Source organism: Pseudophryne corroboree, chromosome 2 (assembly GCF_028390025.1).
Source record: "Pseudophryne corroboree isolate aPseCor3 chromosome 2, aPseCor3.hap2, whole genome shotgun sequence".
Taxonomy (NCBI): Eukaryota; Metazoa; Chordata; class Amphibia; order Anura; family Myobatrachidae; genus Pseudophryne; species Pseudophryne corroboree.
In genome coordinates this window covers 104,587,539-104,610,579 of record NC_086445.1, presented here as the reverse complement: position 1 = coordinate 104,610,579, position 23,041 = coordinate 104,587,539, and the positions used below count along the sequence as shown (strand labels likewise).

The 23,041-nt window shown below is 44.6% G+C and overlaps 1 protein-coding gene across 1 annotated transcript in view; it reads left to right on the top strand.

Moving 5' to 3' along the window:
* Positions 1–23,041, top strand: part of LOC135001428 (hydroperoxide isomerase ALOXE3-like) — a 122,900-nt gene that overhangs the window by 25,705 nt on the left and 74,154 nt on the right. The window contains exons 4-7 of the mRNA XM_063951581.1: positions 5,066–5,188; positions 11,500–11,603; positions 11,963–12,135; positions 12,303–12,449. Coding sequence (XP_063807651.1) covers positions 5,066–5,188; positions 11,500–11,603; positions 11,963–12,135; positions 12,303–12,449 — 547 coding nt within the window. The remainder of the gene's footprint in view (positions 1–5,065; positions 5,189–11,499; positions 11,604–11,962; positions 12,136–12,302; positions 12,450–23,041) is intronic.

Here is a 23,041-nt window from a genome sequence, read left to right as displayed (position 1 = left end):
GACCAATGTATATGCAGTGATGTTTTATATACCTGCTGTCCAGGGGTGGATCCAGAAAAAAATTACAAGGAGGACACCATAAGTGGTTGTGCTATCAAGTAGGGGTGGAGTAAGAAGTGGAGTGGGCGTGACCAAGTTTCAGTGGGTGTGACCAATTGTGTGAGGGGGTGTGGTCAAGTGCTCAATGTGCTCAAAGTGCTCACAGCAGCACCATTCTCCCTCCCCAGGTCACCCCCACTTTCCCCCCCCCAGCAAATGACTGCTCACAGCAGCACCATTCTCCCTCCCCAGGTCACCCCCCTCCCAGCAATAGACTGCTCACAGCAGGCAGCAGCACCATTCTCTCCCTCCCCAGGTCACCCCCCCCCCAACAAAAGACAGCTCACCAGCAGAAAGCAGGGTCAGTCAGGCAGGCGTCGTCTTCTTGCTTGGTGGGCGGTGCTGGCGGCTGCTGTCCCGGACCCTTGCGCTGCTGTGCACTGTTCCTGGGTGCTGACCCTCAGCAATGGCGGGCATCGGCGGTGGGCGGCGGCGGTGCGCTGTCTCTCAGCGGCGGCGGCGGGCTAGATCTAGGAAGTTCCTCCTCCTGCTCAGCTCCTCTGCACTGACTGCAGGTCACATTTGTCCAGGGAGTAGGAACACATGTGCAGTAGCTGACAGGGGAGCGGGGACATGTCGGGTGCCGCGAGTGGGTGCGCGCAGCGGCGCAGCCAGTTCAAAAAAAAATACCAATACAAAAAATCTATTAAAAATGATAGGGGGGGGGGGGGGGGGGGCACGTGCCAAAACTTTGTAGATTTACTCACGTCCGAACTGAGAATTTTCATCGTTGAAGTGATCGGAGTGTGATTGACAAGAAGTGGGTGTTTCTGGGCGGAAACTGACCGTTTTCTGGGAGTGTGCGGAAAAACGCATGCGTGCCAGGATGAAAAGCGGGAGTGTCTGGAGAAACGGGGGAGTGGCTGGCTGAACGCAGGGCGTGTTTGTGATGTCAAACCAGGAACGAAACGGGCTGAGCTGATCGCAGTGTAGGAGTAAGTCTCGAGCTACTCAGAAACTGCTAAGAATTATTTAATCGCAATTCTGCTACTCTTTCGTTCGCTATTCTGCTAAGCTAAGATACACCCCCAGAGGGCGGCGGCCTAGCGTGTGCAATGCTGCTAAAAGCAGCTAGCGAGCGAACAACTCGGAATGAGGGCCTATAGCTAATAATTAATACATTTGGCATTTGTCTACAGCAATTTAAAGAATGGAAACAATCAGATTTAGGAGCTATGGGGGTCATTCCGATCCGAACGCTCACTGCAGTTTTTTGCAGCGCAGCAATCGGGTCGGAAACTGCGGCGCATGATCGCCTCTGCCTGATTGACAGGCAAAGGCGGTCGCTGGGCGGGAGGGGGCGGCACAGCAGCATTTGGCCGGCATTTTGGGGGCGCTGTCCGGGCAAGACAGGCGTGGCCGGACCGTGCGAGGGGGGGCGCAGCGGCTGCGTGACATCACACGCAGCCGCTGTGACCAATGGCAGCGACGAGCGACTCCCGGTCAGCTGCAGGAGCTGAGATGGCCAGGAGTTACTCAACAAGTACAAAAGCATCGCCGCTGTGAGATGCTTTTGCACTTGTGCGGGAAGGGGGGGGAGGGCTAGCCCTGTGCTGGGCGTTCCCCTGCATCAGGCTTGGACTGTCCCACAGGGATACAGGGAAAACCACTGGTGGGCCCTACTGCCTAGGGGCCCACCTTCTGCTCTAAGGATCAGGTTCCAGACTGTGCACTTGAATTATACATTATACATATGTTACCTTATACTGGACTATGGTGTATTTTCTACAGTGCATTGCTGTTATTAATCTGGTACATTATCATGCATGCAGCAGCTGAATTTACTGTATATATTTATGAAGGGGCCCAGACGTTGCACTCTCTAATGGTTAGTCAAACCAATGAGGTAGCAGGCCACACCCCCTCTGCAGACTGGCCACACCCCTAACATGGGCCCCTACCACTGCATTCCCCCGGTGGGCCCTACACGCCCCGGTCTGACACTGCCCCGCATGTCTGGGAACATAATCATAGCTTTGCTATAGTCACCTTTCCGGCATCCATTTGTGACTACATGTGGGTCCCCTCCTCTCCTGTAGCTGTCACCACCGCTGCTAGCGCACTGAGTGCTAGAGACTCCTTCACAGTGGCAGAGTCTAAAGCGCATCTGCAGGACTCCGAAAAAATGGCACGGCGGCCATTTTTCGGAGTCCTGCGCATGCGCTGTAGACTCTGGCACTGTGCCAGAGTCTCAGCGCTGACAGTGTCGGACAGCAGCGGTGACGTTTACAGGAGAGGAGGGGGCCCACAAACGGAGTCTGCACACGGGTCCCCTCCTTTCTAGAAACGCCGCTGACTACAGGACTTATTCAGAGTTGTACGATATTGCACAGCTAATATGCTAATGCAGCAGGAGACGTCTGGGGGGAATGCTGCGCTGCCAGGCCCCATGATTTGTTGCCACACCCTGTGAGCTGTGACTGCACCCCCTTGTTGTGCGTGCGTGCTGCTGATAATATGCCAGAGATGTTTTAGAGCCCCAGTCCATCCCTGATCAAGGTTAATCAGTGGTGTGGCCAGGGGCATAGGCATAACTTTGTGGGCCCAATAGCAACATTTTGAAGGGGCCCCCATCCCAATGCTTCTAGATAGACACTTCTCTGTACCAGCTGTTAATGTTATGCCCTATAATAGTGCCCTAGTTTCTTTTATGAATGGCAGTAGTGCTTAAGTTTACCCTATGTCACATTTCAGAGCTGCCAGTACACATTATGCCGCACAGTACCCCCAGTTCACATAATGATATATAGTGCTCCCCGTTCATATTGTGCCTCATTACAGTGCCCCGGTTCATATTATATAACATTGAAATGCCCTCCAGTTCATTTTATACCACACTACAATGAGCAGGTCCAGGGGCATACCTAGATATATTGCAGGCCCCTAGGAAAAAGTTTGAAAGGATCCCTACGTACCACCTAATGGTGAAAAAAGTGTATAACACATGTAACTTTGAAAGGGAAGGTGGGCTTCTCTCAGCTCTGGGCCCCATAGCAGCTGCACTGCCTGCACCTATGGTAGCTACACCCTTGTGTGTGGCCATGACATGACGGGGTGTGTGGCCATGATGCCACAAACACATACCCTCCAACTGTACCTTTTTTAACAGGTATGGTACCTTTTTTATGGTCTGTACCAATTTTTGGCTCTCCAAACTTCCATTGAAAGTATAAGAAAAGGGGCGTGGCCCTTTTCTAATTTGTACCGATTTTTATGTGTAAAATGTTGGAGGGTATGCAAACAGCCTTGCTCCCAGCATGCACATGTGCCGCCTCCTAATACAGGCCACAGCCCCACACTTACTCCCTCTGTGCTGACCAGGAAGTTAGCTACTATGATTTAGCAACATGCCTGCAACTCTGCCATAACACTCCCATGCGATGGTACATCTCCTTGTCTCTGTTTAGCTATTTCCCTGTCACTGCCCAGTAATGCACAATACATTTCAAAACACTTCTGTGACCGTGAGTCTCATTCATACAATAGGGATGCATGCGCAGTAAAATTAAAATTCTGCACTGCGTCCAACACTGCTTGCATCTCAGAATCAGGCCCTAGAACTCTCCAGCACAATGCCTATTTTTCCACTTTATACTAATTGCTGTTTTTAAATATCCCACCTGTGAGCTACAGTGACATCTATATAATTAACAAGTAGCTTTTTTTGATAAAGTAACAATAATAATAATAGTAGTAGTAGTAGTAGTAGTAGTAGTAGTAGTAGTAATAATAGTAATAGTAGTAGTAGTAGTAATAATAGTAGTAGTAGTAGTAGTAGTAGTAGTAGTAATAATAATATAGACAGTACTGCACAGGAAGAAATACTTTATTCCAAAACTTAAGCATTTTTTTAAGCGTCTGTTCAGTTCACCAGTGTGTGTTATTGTTATTGATGGCGGTAACCTTATTAACAAGCAGTGCCGAAACTAGATATTTTGTTGCCCTGTTCCAGAAAAATAATTGGTGCCCCCTCTTCCACCATATTTAAAATAGGGACAGTTTGCGTACCAAAAATATAGGGGCATGTCTTTATGGGGAAGGGACATAGCCACGGAATAGTACCAAATCACATTACATGGCACAGTAGTACCCCTTACACACATTACACCACACAGTAGAGGCCCTTATACACATTATGCCAGGTAGAGCCCCGATACACATTATGCCAGGTAGAGCCTCAATACACATTATGCATGGTAGAGCCTACATTATTCCTGGTAGAGCTTACATTATGCCAGGTAGAGCCCCTGATACACATCTTGCCAGGTAGAGCTCACATTATGCCACGTTATGCCAGATAGAGCCCCTGATACACACTATGCCAGCCAGAGCCCACATTATGCCAAGTAGTGCCCTTGATACAAATTATGCGTGGCAGAGCCTACATTATGCCTGGTAGAGCCTACATTATGCCTGGTAGAGCCTACATTATGCCAGGTAGAGCCCACATTTTGCCAGATAGAGCTCACATAATGCAAGGTAGAGCTCCTGATACACATCTTGCCAGGTAGAGCCCCCATTATGACAACTTTACCTTACATTACACGCTACAACAGCGGGAAGCCAGAAGAGCAACAGCATGTGCATGACAAGCTACAGCGCTACCCGGCTACCATTCTATATGAAACTACAACAAGTAGCTGGGTGCTGCAGCTACCGAACACCAATACACATTGCAGCGCGGACCTTCGGGTGTTGCCGGTGGTTCTGCACCCACAGTGCATACGCCTAGAGAAAAGGTTTTCACCCTGTGACAAATCAATCTGTAGTTTATACCTTAAGTCACTGCTAATGGGCCAGAACTGTATCTTTCCAGCCTCCAGGTTAAAATTAACCAGCCAGCACCTGGTTCATGTTTGGTTTCTAAATTTAAGCAAAAGGTTTATGATCTGAATAAGTCATTGTCTATGCAGGAGGAACATAACTGAATGTTTTCTCTAGAAATAACTTAGTTTGTCTCCGGCAGGTGGAATGTTTCTGTAGAAGGCATCCCTCGCTACATTGATGCAGACACGGTTGAGGAACTACCCATTAATGACCAGTACTCTTATCTTAAAAAGAGCAGTGAGACCTCTCTTAAGTTGACCGCGTATGTATCTATCTATCTATCTATCTATCTATCTATCTATCTATCTATCTTAAATGGACTACAGCATGGTCACAAACCTTGTAATTTAATTGGTCTTATCTAAATATGTTTTATAAGCTGACTTCCTTGTGTATGCATTTTCTGGTGTGTATCAAAGATCTGATCTACCTTCATACAAAGATCTGATCCATCTTTATATCTAGTGACTGATGACAAATAGCTACTGTAGACTTTCATACAGTAGTCTCCTGCCAGTTCAGCGATGCAGGAACATACATGGTGGAAATCTAGGTGTTTATCATCACAAATTCACAGGAAGAACGTCTACTTCCAAATATTGTATGTGAGGCATATGTATCAATGCTTGGAGAGAGATAACATGGAGAGAGATAAATTACCAACCAATCAGCCCCTTACTGTCTGTTTACAGGCTGTGTTTGGAAAAAAAATGACAGCGGTTGATTGGTTGGTACTTTACCTATCACCACTTTATCACTCTCCAAGGATTAGTACAATCCGGTGCTGTATGTGGTATTCATGATGGAGTTCTAACAGATGTATCAGATATCGATCTGTATATAAATCAATGAATGCATCCTGAGATGACACTTTTTGCACCATTTTATATAGGAAACCATTATATATTTTACCATCTTTAGGTATGCATTTAAATGCTGTAAAAGCATTCATGTATCTTAACTGCTGACCCTTTGGCGCAGATTTACTAAGGAGCGGGTTGTCACAACCGGCGGCTTGACCGATAGTTTTAATTTAAAACTATCGGTCAAGCCGCCGGTTGTGACAACCCGCTCCTTAGTAAATCTGCGCCAAAGGGTCAGCAGTTAAGATACATGAATGCTTTCACAGCATTTAAATGCATACCTAAAGATGGTTTTAAAACTTTTAAAACAGCAGTAAATGAGCTTGGTTTAGCATTTATTCCTATTGCCATTTTAGCACTATTGGTCAGAGCCACCAGTGATCGTCTTACAGTACATGACAGGTTAGGGTAAGATGAATAATGTAACTTATGTGTGTTTACATGAATTCTGAGAACCTGGTGTCTCTCAGACAATACCTACAGATGTGTCCTCATACAAGGCAGGATGTACTAAAATCCCATTTAGAGTTTTTACAGCATTCCCGTATGTACCAAGCTCTGTAATACAATGCATTCTGGAGCTTGGACCTGATAGGTAACACCACCCATCTTTGGGTGGCATTACCCAATAGAAGCCTATGGGTTTCTTTACACATTTCCCCCTGAGAAGAATCTAATCGGATCCCTCCCAGTACCCCCTGTGGCCGCTCGGTCGCTCTGTGCATGTGAAGAAGGGGTCAAGGATCCTAAACTCGGAAGTCTTGTGTTCGCAAAGGACAGCTCATATTGAGTGAGCTGTCCTTTGCGATACTATTTGCATATGTTAGTACATATGCGATTAGTATGTAGGCGGTAAGTGGCGGGATATACCGCATCGCAGTACACAGTGTGATGCTTAGTAAATACTGCCCACACTGTGTTAAAATGCCCTTCTCAGCATGCCAAGGGGGTAATTCTGAGTTGATCGCAGCAGCAAGTTTGTTAGCAATTGGGCAAAACCATGTGCACTGCAGGGGGGGGGTAGATATAATATTTGCAGAGAGAGTTAGATTTGGGTGGGTTATTTATTTTCTGTGCAGGGTAAATACTGGCTGCTTTATTTTTACACTGCAATTTAGATTTCAGTTTGAATACACCCCACCCAAATCTAACTCTCTCTGCACATGTTATATTTGTCCCCCTGCAGTGCACATGGTTTTGCCCAACTGCTAACAAACTTGCTGCTGCGATCAACTCAGTATTACCCCCCAAGTCCTGTGAGACTTGGGTCAAAATATGCATATTATTTGCATAATTAAAACAACCAGAAGTAACTAAACGACAGATGTGAACTGCTACATACTTTCTGCGTAGTGTACAGTACACAGCACAACTCCCGACTCCCGAGATTCACAGGTGCCACTTCAATGGGAGATCCGCAGATGCAAACGCTTGCAGCCTTCCGCGGCATTGTGTATGCATTGTGGGAGCAAATGCTGCAAAGATACAGAAGGACATCTATGTACACTGTTAGAGTATACTGACCACTGGTTCTTGTGGTACTTGTACATCAGTGTGCAACTCAGGCTGAACCTGTGTAAAGAGTTCTGATATGAGCATCCATGGCTTTTTCTCCTGCTATGTTCCATTGTGCTTCATCTGCGACTTTGTATGTGAGTTTCACCAATTACTGTGTGAGTAAATCCAGCAAACCTCATTAACATCACATGTCTCCCATCACCCTCCAAATCACTAAAATGTGCCTTGTGGAATGCACGCTCTGTAACAAATTAACATCCATCCATGACCTCTTCATATCTAACATCCTCAACCTGCTGGCTATAGCTGAAACATGGCTCACGCAATTAGAATTGCATCTGCAGCGTAGCTGTCATTAACGAGGACCTCCCACATCTGTACATGTTCAGTAAAAGATCTCTCTCAGATTGGCCCTTCTGAGCGAGATCTTTTACTTTCTCGTCTAGTGTGTATGGGCCTTTACTAATCCCCTGCTCACATTCACATAATTTATTAACACAGTTCATTTTCAAGAACTTTCCACCTTCCTGCAGCAACTGCTCTCACCTATTTCTGCATTCACTTCTGCAGAGACAGCTGTATCACACCTGATCCAGACTCTAGAAATAGCCCATGATGCAGTGACTCCAGCTACCCATCATACTACACATCAACAGTGGCACTCTAATAAACAAGAAACCTACAAAATCGACTATCATAATGCCCTGGACACTACCAAACAAATATATATTTGCAAACTCTCATCTCTGCTCAAGCCTCTAACCCTAAGTAGCTTCTTAATACGTTTAAATCACTTGTCAATCCTCCCTCACAGAACCCACCAGCCATTGTCAATGCACAAGATCCTGCTTCCTACTTCAAGGACAAGATTGATAAAATACAAAATGAAATGGTGTGCTCTACCTCAGCCAGTGACCTGATCAATTCACTATCTGAACCCTCTGGCTTCTTCCCTTCATTTGTTCCCACAGATGCAGTAACAACATCTCATCCTCCTACTCTACTACTTCTCCTCTTGAACCTGTACCCTCACAAAAGAAGTAAAGCTCTGTCTCCTGTGCTCATCCCAATCTTCAATGAAATCTTTAATCTATTTCTGTCTACTGGTATCTTTCCTTCATTGTTCAAGTGGAATTAGTATGATGTACCAGCAAGTGAGATGCCAACTGTCTATATCTTGACATCTGCATCTCAACCGCCAGAATGCCGGCATTGGGGCGAGCGCAAAGTGTCCCCTTGCGGGCTTGCAACGCTCGCAACACTGCAGGCTCGGTGGCTTGCTGCATTTGCCACAGGATCTATTCCCACTGTATGGGTGTTGTGGGCAGCCATGAGTGGGAATAGTCTTGTTTTGCTGGGATTCCAACTGGTGGCATTGACGGCTGGTGGGATTCCTGCATCAGTATCCTCACTGCCGGGACCCTGACAGCCATCAAATAGAATAGATCCTGTTCAAGCATGCAGTGATTACTCCCATTCTGAAAAAAACTAAATTCTGACCCAAACTCTCTCTTACTATCGTCCCATCTCTAAGCTCCCATGCCCCTCCAAGCTACTTGAGAGACTTGCCTACACTCACCTATACACTCGCCTATACTTGCCTATACACTTTCTTAACACACAACTTATTGGACCCACTTCAATCAGTTTTTTGTTCCCAACACTCCACAGAGATAGCACTGACTAAGTAGTGAATAATCTGGTAACTGCTATGTCTAAAGGCCATTACTCACTTCTGATTCTTTTACATCTCTCTGCTGCTCTAGATGCTGTTGACCACTATCTTCTCATATAAACACTACAATCCCCAGGCATTCAGGACAGATCCCTTTCTTAGTTCTCATCCTACCTATCTAATCACTCTTTCAGTGTCCGCTTCTCTGAATCCATCTCCTCTTCTCTACCGCTATCAGTTGAAGTACGCATGGCTCAGTCTTAGGTCCTCTGCTTTTCTCAATCTATACCACATCTCTTGGAAAATTAATAAACTCTTTCAGATTTCAGTATCATCTGTACGTGGATGATACTCAAGTTTACCTATCCTCCCCAGATTTGTCACCACCTGTATTGGCCCGTGTCACTGAATGATTTTCTGCAGTTTTATCTTGGATGTCTTCTTGCCACCTCAAACGTATTATTTCCAAAACAGAATTAATCATATTTCCACCAACCAACTGTAGTTACCAACCTGATATCTCTATCACTGTTGAGAACTCGACAATTAATCTTACCCCACAAGCTCTCTGCCTAAGTGTAATCCTTGACTCTGAACTGTCCTTTATTCCCCCACATTCAATTTGTCTCAAAATCATGTTACTTGCATCTAAAAAACATAAAAATATGACCATTCCTTACACAAGACTGCAAAAACTGCATTGATTAATGCAATAGTCTTCTTACTGGTATTACCAAAAAGAGACTCTCACCGCAACAATCAATTCTGACTGCAGCTTTGAGGCTAATCTTCTTCACTAGATGGTCATCATCTGTGGATCCACTCTGTCAGTCCCTGAATTGGTTACCTGTATTTTACCGTATTCATTAAAAAATAATTTTACTCACACACAAGATCATTAAGCAAACTACACCAACATACATATCTTCGCTTATCTCAAAATATCTCCCAACCCAACCTCTTTGGTCTTCATAAGATCTACATCTCTCATCCACATTCATTATTCGCTCCTATTCATGATTGCAGGACATTCTTTGGGCTGCACTCACTCTGTGGACAGCCCTCCCGCGCACAATAAGACTGTCCCTTACCCTCCAATCCTTCAAGCGTTCCCTGAAAATTCACCTCTTCAGGCAAGCTTATCTAATTCCAGAACCACTCACACAAACTTCATAAACTTTCCTATCCAATTACATCATAGGAACAAGGGTGCAGGCGCACCATACACAATTAAATTATAAGATAACAACCATCATATCCGAGGTTCTTGGCATATATTGACAATATATGAGCCTGCCTACCTGCTTCACGGTTATCTCGTCAGACAGGTCCCTAACATTATAGGGGTTCGCCTATGGTGCACACAGCACCCCCAAATCTCCCCAGCCATACCACCCCAGGGCATCACACAAATAAGAGATAGAAGTGAAAAACCAGTGTTAAACAAGTGAGGGAAGCTGCTGAGTGTTAGAAAGAGGACAGCAGTGAGGTGTCTGAGTGTTAGAAAGTGAAGTTAGCTGAGCAATGTTGCAAGTGTAAAAGATATGTGAAAAATGCTACATAAATAAAAACAAACACAGGGTGATATAAGTGTTAGAAATAAGTATAAGGTGGTGATGCCCCAAAGTGGCCCAGCCAGAGCAATCCAAGGAGCTCCATGCCCCAAAAGTTCACCCCCAAACTGACTTTCCATATAATTGAAAGGATCTTACCTATGGCTCGTGTGCAGTCAGCATATGTTAGTTCCCTGTTTAAAAGCCTGAGAGGCAGTGGGTGGGGTGTTAATCCAAATGAGGGCATCCCAAGCCCTCAGGTGTGTAAACACAAACATAATATAGAATATATTGTGGAGAGGGGGCCTGGACTGCACACCCTAGCTTCTTATATAATTCCTCTACAATATAAGAACAAGGGTGCATGTGCGAACCCCTATAATGTGAGGGACCTGCCCGACGAGGTCACCATGAAGCAGGTGGGCAGGCTCATATATTGCCAATATATGTGAAGGACCTCGGATATGATGGTTGTTATAATTATAATTTAATGGTGTATGGTGCACCTGCACCCTTGTTCCTATATTTTAATTCTAAGTCCCAGCAAGGTAGCACATCCCCTTATATATGATACATATAAGCTGTATGTATCACAACTTTGTTCCTGGAGGTGTACTGTTGCAGCAGTCTTTAATAGCAGTCATACATACACATTTGCACTAATTTGTGTCAACCATAGTCGGTGATGTTTTGCTGTAATTATTTTATTTCCGGAATGGATAGGATGACTTAAATTTTGACTGGCCCCTTGGTCCAAAAAGTAAAAGTGATCTATCTCCCTTCTAATTCTTCGCACTTGGTATAGATAGCAGTGATTTCAGCACCTACATGAGGTGAATATATATGTATATATACATATATATATATATATATATATATATACATGAGGGAATATTACATTTCCCAGGCATCTTTCCATACATGAGTGTTTGTGGATCATTGACATCATTGTTCTCTCTCACAGAAATTATGATATGAAGACAGAAGGCTTCACAACCTGTAAGGAATCGTGGACTGATATAGAAGACATCAGATTTATGATTTCCATTCAAAACTCAAAAATTTCTGGTATGTTTAGGTTTATCGACTTTACAAGACTAATCTATACTCCCTGTGGAACTAAAAGCCCAGGAAATCTTCTGCAAAATATGCTTATTTATTATCTTAAATGCTAAACTACTTTCCTGTAATGGGTAACACAAGATTAATACGTGTAACTTGTAATGTTGGTAAATAAAATGTTAAGATTGAGCTGAACCTGGTAATCACTACTAAGACATGGAGCAAATGTCCTAATGAAGGTTTGTCAGGTTCATCTTGATTCATGATTAACGGTCTCTAATCTGAGAACCAGTGTAGTCCCTCCACTCACAGTGTGCACGGTGACTGCATAAAATATTCCTGGATCTCAAGTCTTTTATCCCCAGATGTGGTGGCTAAGATATGGAAAGAAGATTATTTCTTTGGAAGCCAATATCTAAATGGAGTTAACCCTGTGATAATCAAGAAATGCTCCAAAATCCCTGAGAACTTCCCAGTTGGTGACAATATGGTGGCTGCATCTCTAGGGACCACCACCAGTCTTCAGAAAGAAGTAGAGGTAGGGCAATAGAGGACATGGGTTAACCAGTGGTTGCCTGTTATTTGAAACTAATGACCATGAAACATTTTACCTATCCCATTTATTCTTTTAGTACATAGTTAGCCCATAAACTTAGCCGTCATAACACAGATATATTACAGTAAAGTGGTGCTTGTGTCTTGCAGGACGGCAACATCTTCCTGGCAGATTACAATATTCTGGAGGGAGTCCCTGCCAATGAATCTGTTAATGGAAAGCAACAATACATTGCTGCCCCAATGTGTCTACTGTGGAAGAATCCTCAAGATCAACTTGTGCCAATAGCCATCCAGGCAAGTTTTAAAGAATACATAAATTGAGCACTTTACCTTATCAGAGGTCTATTCTCAATTACCTGAGCTGAAATGTAAGGTGGTATGCTTTAGTTACTGTATACTGTATGCTAGACGCTGTAAGGGAGATTTATCATAACTTGGAGAGAGAAGATGGGTATTCAATGAGCCCAGATGCAATTTTGGCAGCTAAAAAGTCCGGATATCACATTTATGACCAATAGTCATTATGGCGGTATACAATTAACAGCAGAAATTGTTCCCTGTGATCACATGGTAAAACATGGGTTATCGCAGCTCCGGCGGCTGCTTATCAGGGATTATGCCTGAGGCACACGAAGCATAATTACTGATTAGTGCCGGTATCAGGAGAACAAGACAGCAGCATTGGGCTAATAGGATAGCCCCCGGCGAACCTACTAGAAGCAGTAAAGTACCACTGCTAATAGGATTTACCCCAAGGTATAGTAGTTGCCTAAAGTAACCAAGCAGATTCTAAATATCATTTCAAAAACTAACTTGATAAATTTCCCCTAGACAACATTAGATATTATGGCACCAGTCTTTTCCTCATCTATCTCTAATCGAGAAATTGGTAACTGGAATATGGGTACTGGTGAGGCTAAAGCTTTCAGAGCACTTGTACTAAGGACCAGGGGCAGATTGGGATGGAAAACAAGCCAAAGAAATTTATGGAAGCAGCCCTAATTTGGGTGCGGTCTGATGAGGGGGTGGGGTCTGTTGAGGGGGGCGGGATGCCTACTCATAGGGCCTGATTGTTCACAATTGCGGCCTTACTTTTATCTTTTGCTGCAGACCTAGGGCGGATTGGGAACTAACAGTGTCCCTGTAAAATTTTGTAGACGTGGCCCAACATGGGTAGTACAAGAGGTATAACATATTGTAGCTATGGCAGCATCACTGGATGGCAGAGTTGCTGTACTGCAGAGATGGAATAACAGAATGAATGGGGACAATGCAGTGTACTGAGTGCAGTAGGCTGCCTGTCATGTGGGGTGGGACCGCATGACAACACAAAACCAGGCCCAACAGACACGTCAGCCTACCAGGAACCTTTCTGGTGAACCCTATGGTGAACAAAGTATATACAGTATGCCTAGTCATATGCATCTCTGGTGTGTCTCCATTAGCAACTGAAGGGTTATAATTTATCTATAACAGGATGTTCTCATATGATCAAAGTTCAGAGAGCATGTGTTTACTTATTTATGCAGAAGCATAAATACTGTAATAATAATTTCCATCGCTGATATGGCATTGAAATGAGCCACATTCATGAGTGTGTCTAGAATAACTGTACAGTATGTCACAGCACGGTTGGCAGTAGCGGCTCTCGCCACTGATAAGCAGGACTTTTGCACATGGCGCCGCTGTCCCGGGGGCGCTGCCGCCGTGGAAAAAGCCGCTACTAACTAGGATGGTGGCGGTGGTTTTGAAAAGGTCCTCTCCGCGAAGGGAATCTAGATGCGTAGTGAGTTAGCGTCTAGTTTCCTTTCGCGGAGAGGACCTTTCTGTGCAGCGCTATGGGAGAGACGTCGTCACGTCTCTCCCATAGATCAGAGGAGCGGCGCTGGCGGCGGAGACAGAGTGCAGTGGTCAGGAACGGGGCTGGTAAGTATTTTATATATTTTTTTTACTAGGTGCACAGCTACTTTGGGCACAACTAATGGGGGCACAGCTGCAGGGGGCACACTAAGGGGGGTACAACTACTGGGGCCACAACTAATGGGGGCACAGCTGCAGGGGGCACACTAAGGGGGGCACAACTACTGGGGCCACAACTAATGGGGGCACAGCTGCAGGGGGCATAACAGCTACTGGGGGCACAGCTTCAGGGGGCATAACAGCTACTGGGGGCACAGCTGCAGGGGGCACAACAGCTACTGTGGGCACAGCTCTACAGGGTGCACAATGCTACAGGGGGCAAAACTACAGGGAGCAAAACTGACCATGCCCCTTTCCTATGAAGCCACACCCCCATTTTTTTTACGCGCTTTTTTGGTTGGTATAACAAATCCTCCACTCATATTAGTGAGCTACATATAAATTAGGAATGTCTAACCTTTATTGTCTTAAAACAATGTAGTTTATAAATCAGTAAGCAGAAAACCAAAAGTATACAATAATATCATATAGGATATACTGTAAGTAACAGTAAATAAAAGTTCTCACTATTGTAGACAATAAAATAACATTGGTGATCTGATAAAAGCTAAATAAAATAAATTATAAAAAAAAAAAAAGATGACTTTCATTGGGGAAGGCCCAATGCAGCAGCAGCATTTTAGAAGAGCCTTACCCCCCACCCCCCACTGATATTACCTCTTTTGGGGTCCCTAATGCACCACATCACCAGGGGTCACTGAGGGGTCTACTACGATATCCCGTCTGACGAGATCCCGGCGCCCAGAATGCCGGCAGTGGGACAAGTGCAAAAGAGCCTCTTGCGGGCACGCTGCACTCGCCACGCTGCGGGCAAGGTAGTGCATGGTGCTATGGCATGGTGCTACGCAGGCCATGCTATTTATTCTCCCTCGACAATGACTGATTACCTTTCCACAGGTTCAGTGTGACTTACTGGCGGACACAATACCGACGGTCATAATCCCGACAGCCATTGACCTACAGTCAAAATACCGACACGGTCAAAATACAAACATTCATTATGCTGACATGTTCAAAATGTCGACATAGTCAGAATACCGACATTTGCAATGCCGAAATGTCAAATTACCGATATGCGTTTTTCTGGTTTTATTGGTGTCAATGTCAACATAGGTCAACATGGACACCGTAACAGTTGGTATTGTGTCCGTCGGTAAATCAACTGTTACCCTTTTTCCACAGCCTACTATAAAGCTCTTTCCTCACATGTAATCCCATTATCTCTACAATTTATTTAATTATATTTTTGCAGGTAATTCTGCACATTTAGATTTTAACACGCCCCGGGTAATAGTACTCCCTATTCATAAACAAAGATCCCACTTTAGTTTCATCTTACAGACCAAGCTCTCTCCTAAATCAGGATTTCAAGATTTTTACAAAAATACTAGCAATGAGTTTTCAACTAATTTCATCTAAACTTCTTCATATTTGGAACCATCATTCTGTGCATAATGTTAAAACACTCTCAGTGGCCATGTTAAAGACACACCAAAACCAGGAAAAGGGGAATATAGTTCTTAGTTGTGATGCAGATAAAGCATTTGATAGATTTTCTTTGGCTCATCTAACTACAATACTGAGATACCAAGAATTTGGTTCTGACTTTGTACATGTTTTCAACAGCCTACAGTATACCAAAAACCTGAAGCTTTTTAACTATCAATGCTTTAAATACATGTCACTTTCGTTTAGTGATGAGCGGGTTCGGAACCTCGGAATCCGAACCCCCCCGAACTTCATCCTTTTTACACGGGTCCGAGGCAGATTCGAACCTTCCCGCCTTGCTCGATTAACCCGAGCGCGCCCGAACGTCATCATCCCGCAGTCGGATTCTCGCGAGATTCGTATTCTATATAAGGAGCCGCGCGTCGCCGCCATTTTTCACTCGTGCATTGGAAATGATAGTGAGAGGACGTGGCTGGCGTCCTCTCAGTTTTATTCAGGTGGCTGCAAATATCTGTGCTCACTGCTTTATTGTGGGGACTGGGGACCAGCAGTATTATATAGGAGGAGTATAGTGCATAGTTTTGCTGACCAGTGACCACCAGTATTATACGTTCTCTGCCTGAAAAACGCTCCATATCTGTGCTCAGTGTGCTGCATATATCTGTGCTCACACTGCTTTATTGTGGGGACTGGGGACCACCAGTATTATATAGGAGGAGTACAGTGCAGAGTTTTGCTGACCAGTGACCACCAGTATTATACGTTCTCTGCCTGAAAAACGCTCCATATCTGTGCTCAGTGTGCTGCATATATCTGTGCTCACACTGCTTTATTGTGGGGACCACCAGTATTATACAGGAGGAGTACAGTGCAAAGTTTTGCTGACCAGTGACCACCAGTATTATACGTTCTCTGCCTGAAAAACGCTCCATATCTGTGCTCAGTGTGCTGCATATATCTGTGCTCACACTGCTTTATTGTGGGGACTGGGGACCACCAGTATTATACAGGAGGAGTACAGTGCAGAGTTTTGCTGACCAGTGACCACCAGTATTATACGTTCTCTGCCTGAAAAACGCTCCATATCTGTGCTCAGTGTGCTGCATATATCTGTGCTCACACTGCTTTATTGTGGGGACTGGGGACCACCAGTATTATATAGGAGGAGTACAGTGCAGAGTTTTGCTGACCAGTGACCACCACTATTACACGTTCTCTGCCTGAAAAACGCTCCATATCTGTGCTCAGTGTGCTGCATATATCTGTGCTCACACTGCTTTATTGTGGGGACTGGGGACCACCAGTATTATATAGGAGGAGTACAGTGCAGAGTTTTGCTGACCAGTGACCACCAGTATTATACGTTCTCTGCCTGAAAAACGCTCCATATCTGTGCTCAGTGTGCTGCATATATCTGTGCTCACACTGCTTTATTGTGGGGACTGGGGACCACCAGTATTATACAGGTTGAGTCTCCCTTATCCAAAATGCTTGGGACCAGAGGCATTTTGGATATGGGATTTTTCCGTATTTTGGAATAATTGTATACCATAATGAGATATCATGGTGATGGGACCTAAATCTAAGCACAGAATGCATTTATGTTACATATACACCTTATACACACAGCCTGAAGGTAATTTTAGCCAATATTTTTTATAACTTTGTGCATTAAACAAAGTGTGTCTACATTCACACAATTCATTTATGTTTCATATACACCCTATACACACAACCTGAAGGTCATTTAATACAATATTTTTAATAACTTTGTGTATTAAACAAAGTTTGTATACATTGAGCCATCAAAAAACAAAGGTTTCACTATCTCACTCTCCCTCAAAAAAGTCCGTATTTCGGAATATTCCGTATTTCGGAATATTTGGATATGGGATACTCAACCTGTATAGGAGGAGTACAGTGCAGAGTTTTGCTTACCAGTGACCACCAGTAATATACGTTCTCTGCCTGAAAAACGCTCCATATCTGTGCTCAGTGTGCTGCATATATCTGTGCTCACACTGCTTTATTGTGGGGATTGGGGACCACCAGTATTATATAGGAGGAGTACAGTGCAGAGTTTTGCTGACCAGTGACCACCAGTATTATAAGTTCTCTGCCTGAAAAACGCTCCATATCTGTGCTCAGTGTGCTGCATATATCTGTGCTCACACTGCTTTATTGTGGGGATTGGGGACCACCAGTATTATATAGGAGGAGTACAGTGCAGAGTTTTGCTGACCAGTGACCACCAGTATTATACGTTCTCTGCCTGAAAAACGCTCCATATCTGTGCTGCATTGTAGTACATAGTAGGAGTACAGTGCATAATTTTGCTGACCACCAGTATATAATATATAGCAGTACGGTACAGTAGGCCACTGCTCTACCTACCTCTGTGTCGTCAAGTATACTATCCATCCATACCTGTGGTGCATTTCAGTTTTGCACAGTTTGCTGACCACCAGTATATAATAGATAGCAGTATGGTACAGAAGGCCACTGGTCTACCTACCTCTGTGTCGTCAAGTATACTATCCATCCATACCTGTGGTGCATTTCAGTTGTGCGCAGTATATATAGTAGTAGGCCATTGCTATTGATACTGACATATAATTCCACACATTAAAAAATGGAGAACAAAAATGTGGAGGGTAAAATAGGGAAAGATCAAGATCCACTTCCACCTCGTGCTGAAGCTGCTGCCACTAGTCCTGGCCGAGACGATGAAATGCCATCAACGTCGTCTGCCAAGGCCGATGCCCAATGTCATAGTAGAGAGCATGTAAAATCCAAAAAAATAAAGCTCAGTAAAATGACCCAAAAATCAAAATCAAAATCGTCTGAGGAGAAGCGTAAACTTGCCAATGTGCAATTTACGACACGGAGTGGCAAGGAACGGCTGAGGCCCTGGCCTATGTTCAAGGCTAGTGGTTCAGCTTCACCTGAGGATGGAAGCACTCATCCTCCTGCTAGAAAACTTAAAAGAGTTAAGATGGCAAAAGCACAGCAAAGAATTGTGCGTTCTTCTAAATCACAAATCCCCAAGGAGAGTCCAATTATGTCGGTTGCGATGCCTGACCTTCCCAACACTGGATGGGAAGAGGTTGTGCCTTCCACCATTTGCACGCCCCCTGCAAGTGCTGGAAGGAGCACTCGCAGTCCAGTTCCTGATAGTCAAATTGAAGATGTCACTGTTGAAGTACACCAGGATGAGGATATGGGTGTTGCTGGCGCTGGGGAGGAAATTGACAAGGAGGATTCTGATGGTGAGGTGGTTTGTTTAAGTCAGGCACCCGGGGAGACACCTGTTGTCCGTGGGACGAATATGGCCATTGATATGCCTGGTCAAAATACAAAAAAAATCACCTCTTCGGTGTGGAATTATTTAAACAGAAATGCGGACAACTGGTTTAGAGAATATAGATTTTATCCCAGAACCGCGCTTACAGGTTAAGATGACAGCCCGTGTTCCCACAAACAAGCCTTCACCAAGACTTTATCTATACACCATATGAAAACCAAAATGAGAACTCGTGGCGCTACCGTAACCACAAACACATTCAGAGAGGTGGTCTATGATTTACAAAAGACCAGAGTATGATCCACTTACATAAATAGTACTGGATTGTAGAACAATAAAAAGAAATAAACACAATAGTGTAATATATAATGATAAATATCCAAAGCGTGTTTTTATTGGTTCCACTCACATAGAGAAACTTTTATCAGTGCATATCACCCTCATACGAGGTATATCCAGGAGTCGTCAACAGGATAATAGATGGAATTATTCTGCATGTGTCATCCTTATAGGAGGTATATCCAGAAATTCCCAACGAAATACTGAAGACTTAAAAAAAAAGGACCAATAAAAAACTTAAAGGGCATATATCACCAATCTCATGGTAGGTCAATTGATATCCCGTCACTGCACCGACCCAAAGTCCCTCTGCATCCAGAAAGAAATCCCAGCTGCCAGAAACGTTAGATGTGGAGTCGATAGCCAAATAATGGAAGCGCAGGAATACCAAATGATGAATTGCTTAAACGCGTTTTCGGTCCTAAGACCTTCAAGTCTGACACGGAGCTCTTATAGCTGTTGCTGCTGGGGGCACCGGAAGCAGTATCTATTTGGATTCCCTGGAGTGCCGGAGCTGGGAGAGTTATAAATAATAAGATTTTAAACCTACCGGTAAATCTATTTCTCCTAGTCCGTAGAGGATGCTGGGGACTCCGTAAGGACCATGGGGTATAGACGGGCTCCGCAGGAGATAGGGCACCTAAAAGAACTTTGACTATGGGTGTGCACTGGCTCCTCCCTCTATGCCCCACCTCCAGACCTCAGCTAGAGAACTGTGCCCAGAGGAGATGGACACTACAAGGCAGGATTTAGAAATCCAAGGGCAAGATTCATACCAGCCCACACCAATCATACCATGTAACCTGGATCATACATAACCAGTTAACCGTATGAACAGAAAACAGCAACGGTCCAAGACCGATTCCAACTGTAACATAACCCTTATGTAATCAGGAACTATATACAAGTCTTGCAGAGTTTCCGCACTGGGATGGGCGCCCAGCATCCTCTACGGACTAGGAGAAATAGATTTACCGGTAGGTTTAAAATCTTATTTTCTCTGGTGTCAAGCCGTGTGTTGCCTTTGTCAAGCTATAATAAGTAGGGGTAAGGACGTTAACCACTTAGGAACATCCTCCCTTATACGTCACCTGGACCGCATTCATCAGAAGTCAGTGACAAGTTCAAAAACTTTGGATGACAGCGGAAGCAGTCCACTGACCACTAAATCCCTTCCTCTTGAAGAATTGCGGGCCACTTTCGGCATTCAGCCACCGCGTGCCGAAGACTGGAGCACCAGCAAACAGTCCTGAACCTGCCCTGCCATCATCTGAAGCAAGAAGTGGTAACGAGGTGGAATTCAACCCTCTATATGCTTCAGAGGAAAGGAGGAGCAGCAAAAGGCCATTCAAGCCTATACATCTGCATACGATATAGGCAAAGGAGGGGAAATGCACCTGACTAAAGCGCAGTGGAGAATGATTTCAACGTTGTGCAAGGTTCTGCAACCCTTTGAACTTGCCACACGTGAAGACAGTTCAGACACTGCCAGCCTGAGTCAGGTCATTCCCCTCATCAGGCTTTTGCAGAAGAAGCTGGAGACATTGAAGGAGGAGCTAAAACAGAGTGAGTCCGCTAGGCATGTGGGACTTGTGGATGGAGCCCTTAATTCGCTTAACCAGGAGTTACGGGTGGTCAATCTGTTGAAATCAGAGCACTACATTTTGGCCACCGTGCTCGATCCTAGATTTAAAACCTACGTTGTATCTCTCTTTCCGGCAGACACAAGTCTGCAGAGGTTCAAAGACCTGCTGGTGAGAAAATTGTCAAGTCAAGCGGAACGTCACCCGTCAACAGCTCCTCCTTCACATTCTCCCGCAACTGGGGGAGCGAGGAAAAGGCTAAGAATTCCGAGCCCACCCACTGGCGGTGATGCAGGGCAGTCTGGAGCGAGTGCTGACATCTGGTCCGGACTGAAGGACCTACCAACGATTACTGACATGTCGTCTACTGTCACTGCCTATGATTATGTCACCATTGAAAGAATGGTGGAGGATTATATGAGTGACCGCATCCAAGTAGGCACATCAGACAGTCTGTACGTATACTGGCAGGAAAAAGAGGCAATTTGGAGGCCCTTGCACAAACTGGCTTTATTTTACCTAAGTTGCCCCCCCTCCAGTGTGTACTCCGAAAGAGTGTTTAGTGCAGCCGCTCACCTTGTCAGCAATCGGCGTATGAGGTTACTTCAAGAAAATGTGGAGAAGATGATGTTCATCAAAATGAATTATAATCAATTCCTCCATGGAGACATTCACCAGCAGCAATTGCCTCCAGAAAGTACACAGGGACCTGAGATGGTGGATTCCAGTGGGGACGAATTAATAATCTGTGAGGAGGGGAATGTACACAGTGAAAGGGGTGAGGAATCGGACGATGAGGAGGAGGTGGACATCTTGCCTCTGTAGAGCCAGTTTGTGCAAGGAGAGATTGATTGCTTCTTTTTTGGTGGGGGCCTAAACCAACCAGTCATTTCAGTCACAGTCGTGTGGCAGACCCTGTCGCTGAAATGATGGGTTTGTTAAAGTGTGCATATCCTGTTTATACAACATAAGGGTGGGTGGGAGGGCTCAAGGACAATTCCATCTTGCACCTCTTTTTTCTTTCATTTTTCTTTGCATCATGTGCTGTTTGGGGACTATTTTTTTTAAGTGCCATCCTGCCTGACACTGCAGTGCCACTCCTAGATGGGCCAGGTGTTTGTGTCGGCCACTTGGGTCGCTTAGCTTAGTCACACAGCTACCTCATTGCGCCTCTTTTTTTCTTTGCATCATGTGCTGTTTGGGGACTATTTTTTTGAAGTGCCATCCTGTCTGACACTGCAGTGCCACTCCTAGATGGGCCAGGTGTTTGTGTCGGCCACTCGGGTCGCTTAGCTTAGTCACACAGCTACCTCATCGCGCCTCTTTTTTTCTTTGCATCATGTGCTGTTTGGGGACTATTTTTTTGAAGTGCCATCCTGCCTGACACTGCAGTGCCACTCCTAGATGGGCCAGGTGTTTGTGTCGGCCACTTGTGTCGCTTAGCTTAGCCATCCAGCGACCTTGGTGCACCTCTTTTTTTCTTTGCATCATGTGCTGTTTGGGGACTATTTTTTTGAAGTGCCATCCTGCCTGACACTGCAGTGCCACTCCTAGATGGGCCAGGTGTTTGTGTCGGCCACTTGGGTCGCTTAGTTTAGTCATCCAGCGACCTCGGTGAAAATTTTAGGACTAAAAATAATATTGTGAGGTGTTTAGAATAGACTAAAAATGAGTGTAAATTATGGTTATTAAGGTTAATAATACTATGGGATCAAAATGACCCCCAAATTCTATGATTTAAGCTGTTTTTGAGGTTTTTTTGTAAAAAAACACACCGAATCCAAAACACACCCGAATCCGACAAAAAATTTTCAGGGAGGTTTTGCCAAAACGCGTCCGAATCCAAAACACGGCCGCGGAACCAAATCCAAAACCAAAACACAAAACCCGAAAAATTTCCGGTGCACATCACTACTTTCGTTTATCCCAAGGTACAAGGCAAGGTTTCCCACTTCCCTACTTTTGTTTAATTTAGCCCTTGATCCCCTTTTTAGACATTGTCTTAGGCAAACTAAGTGGCAGGATATTAAAGTACAGTAGCCCTCCCATAAATAACTTTTCAGTTTTAGCTATCAATATCTTAATTTATTTATGAACCCGAGAGCAGCAATACCTCACTTGATCTCCCTGTTAGAAATTTTTGAATTGATTTTGGGATTTAAAATTAATTATACCAAAACAGAAGCATTAGCCTTTTTCCCGGCAGCAAAACTGGGCTAGGGCGACTCCTT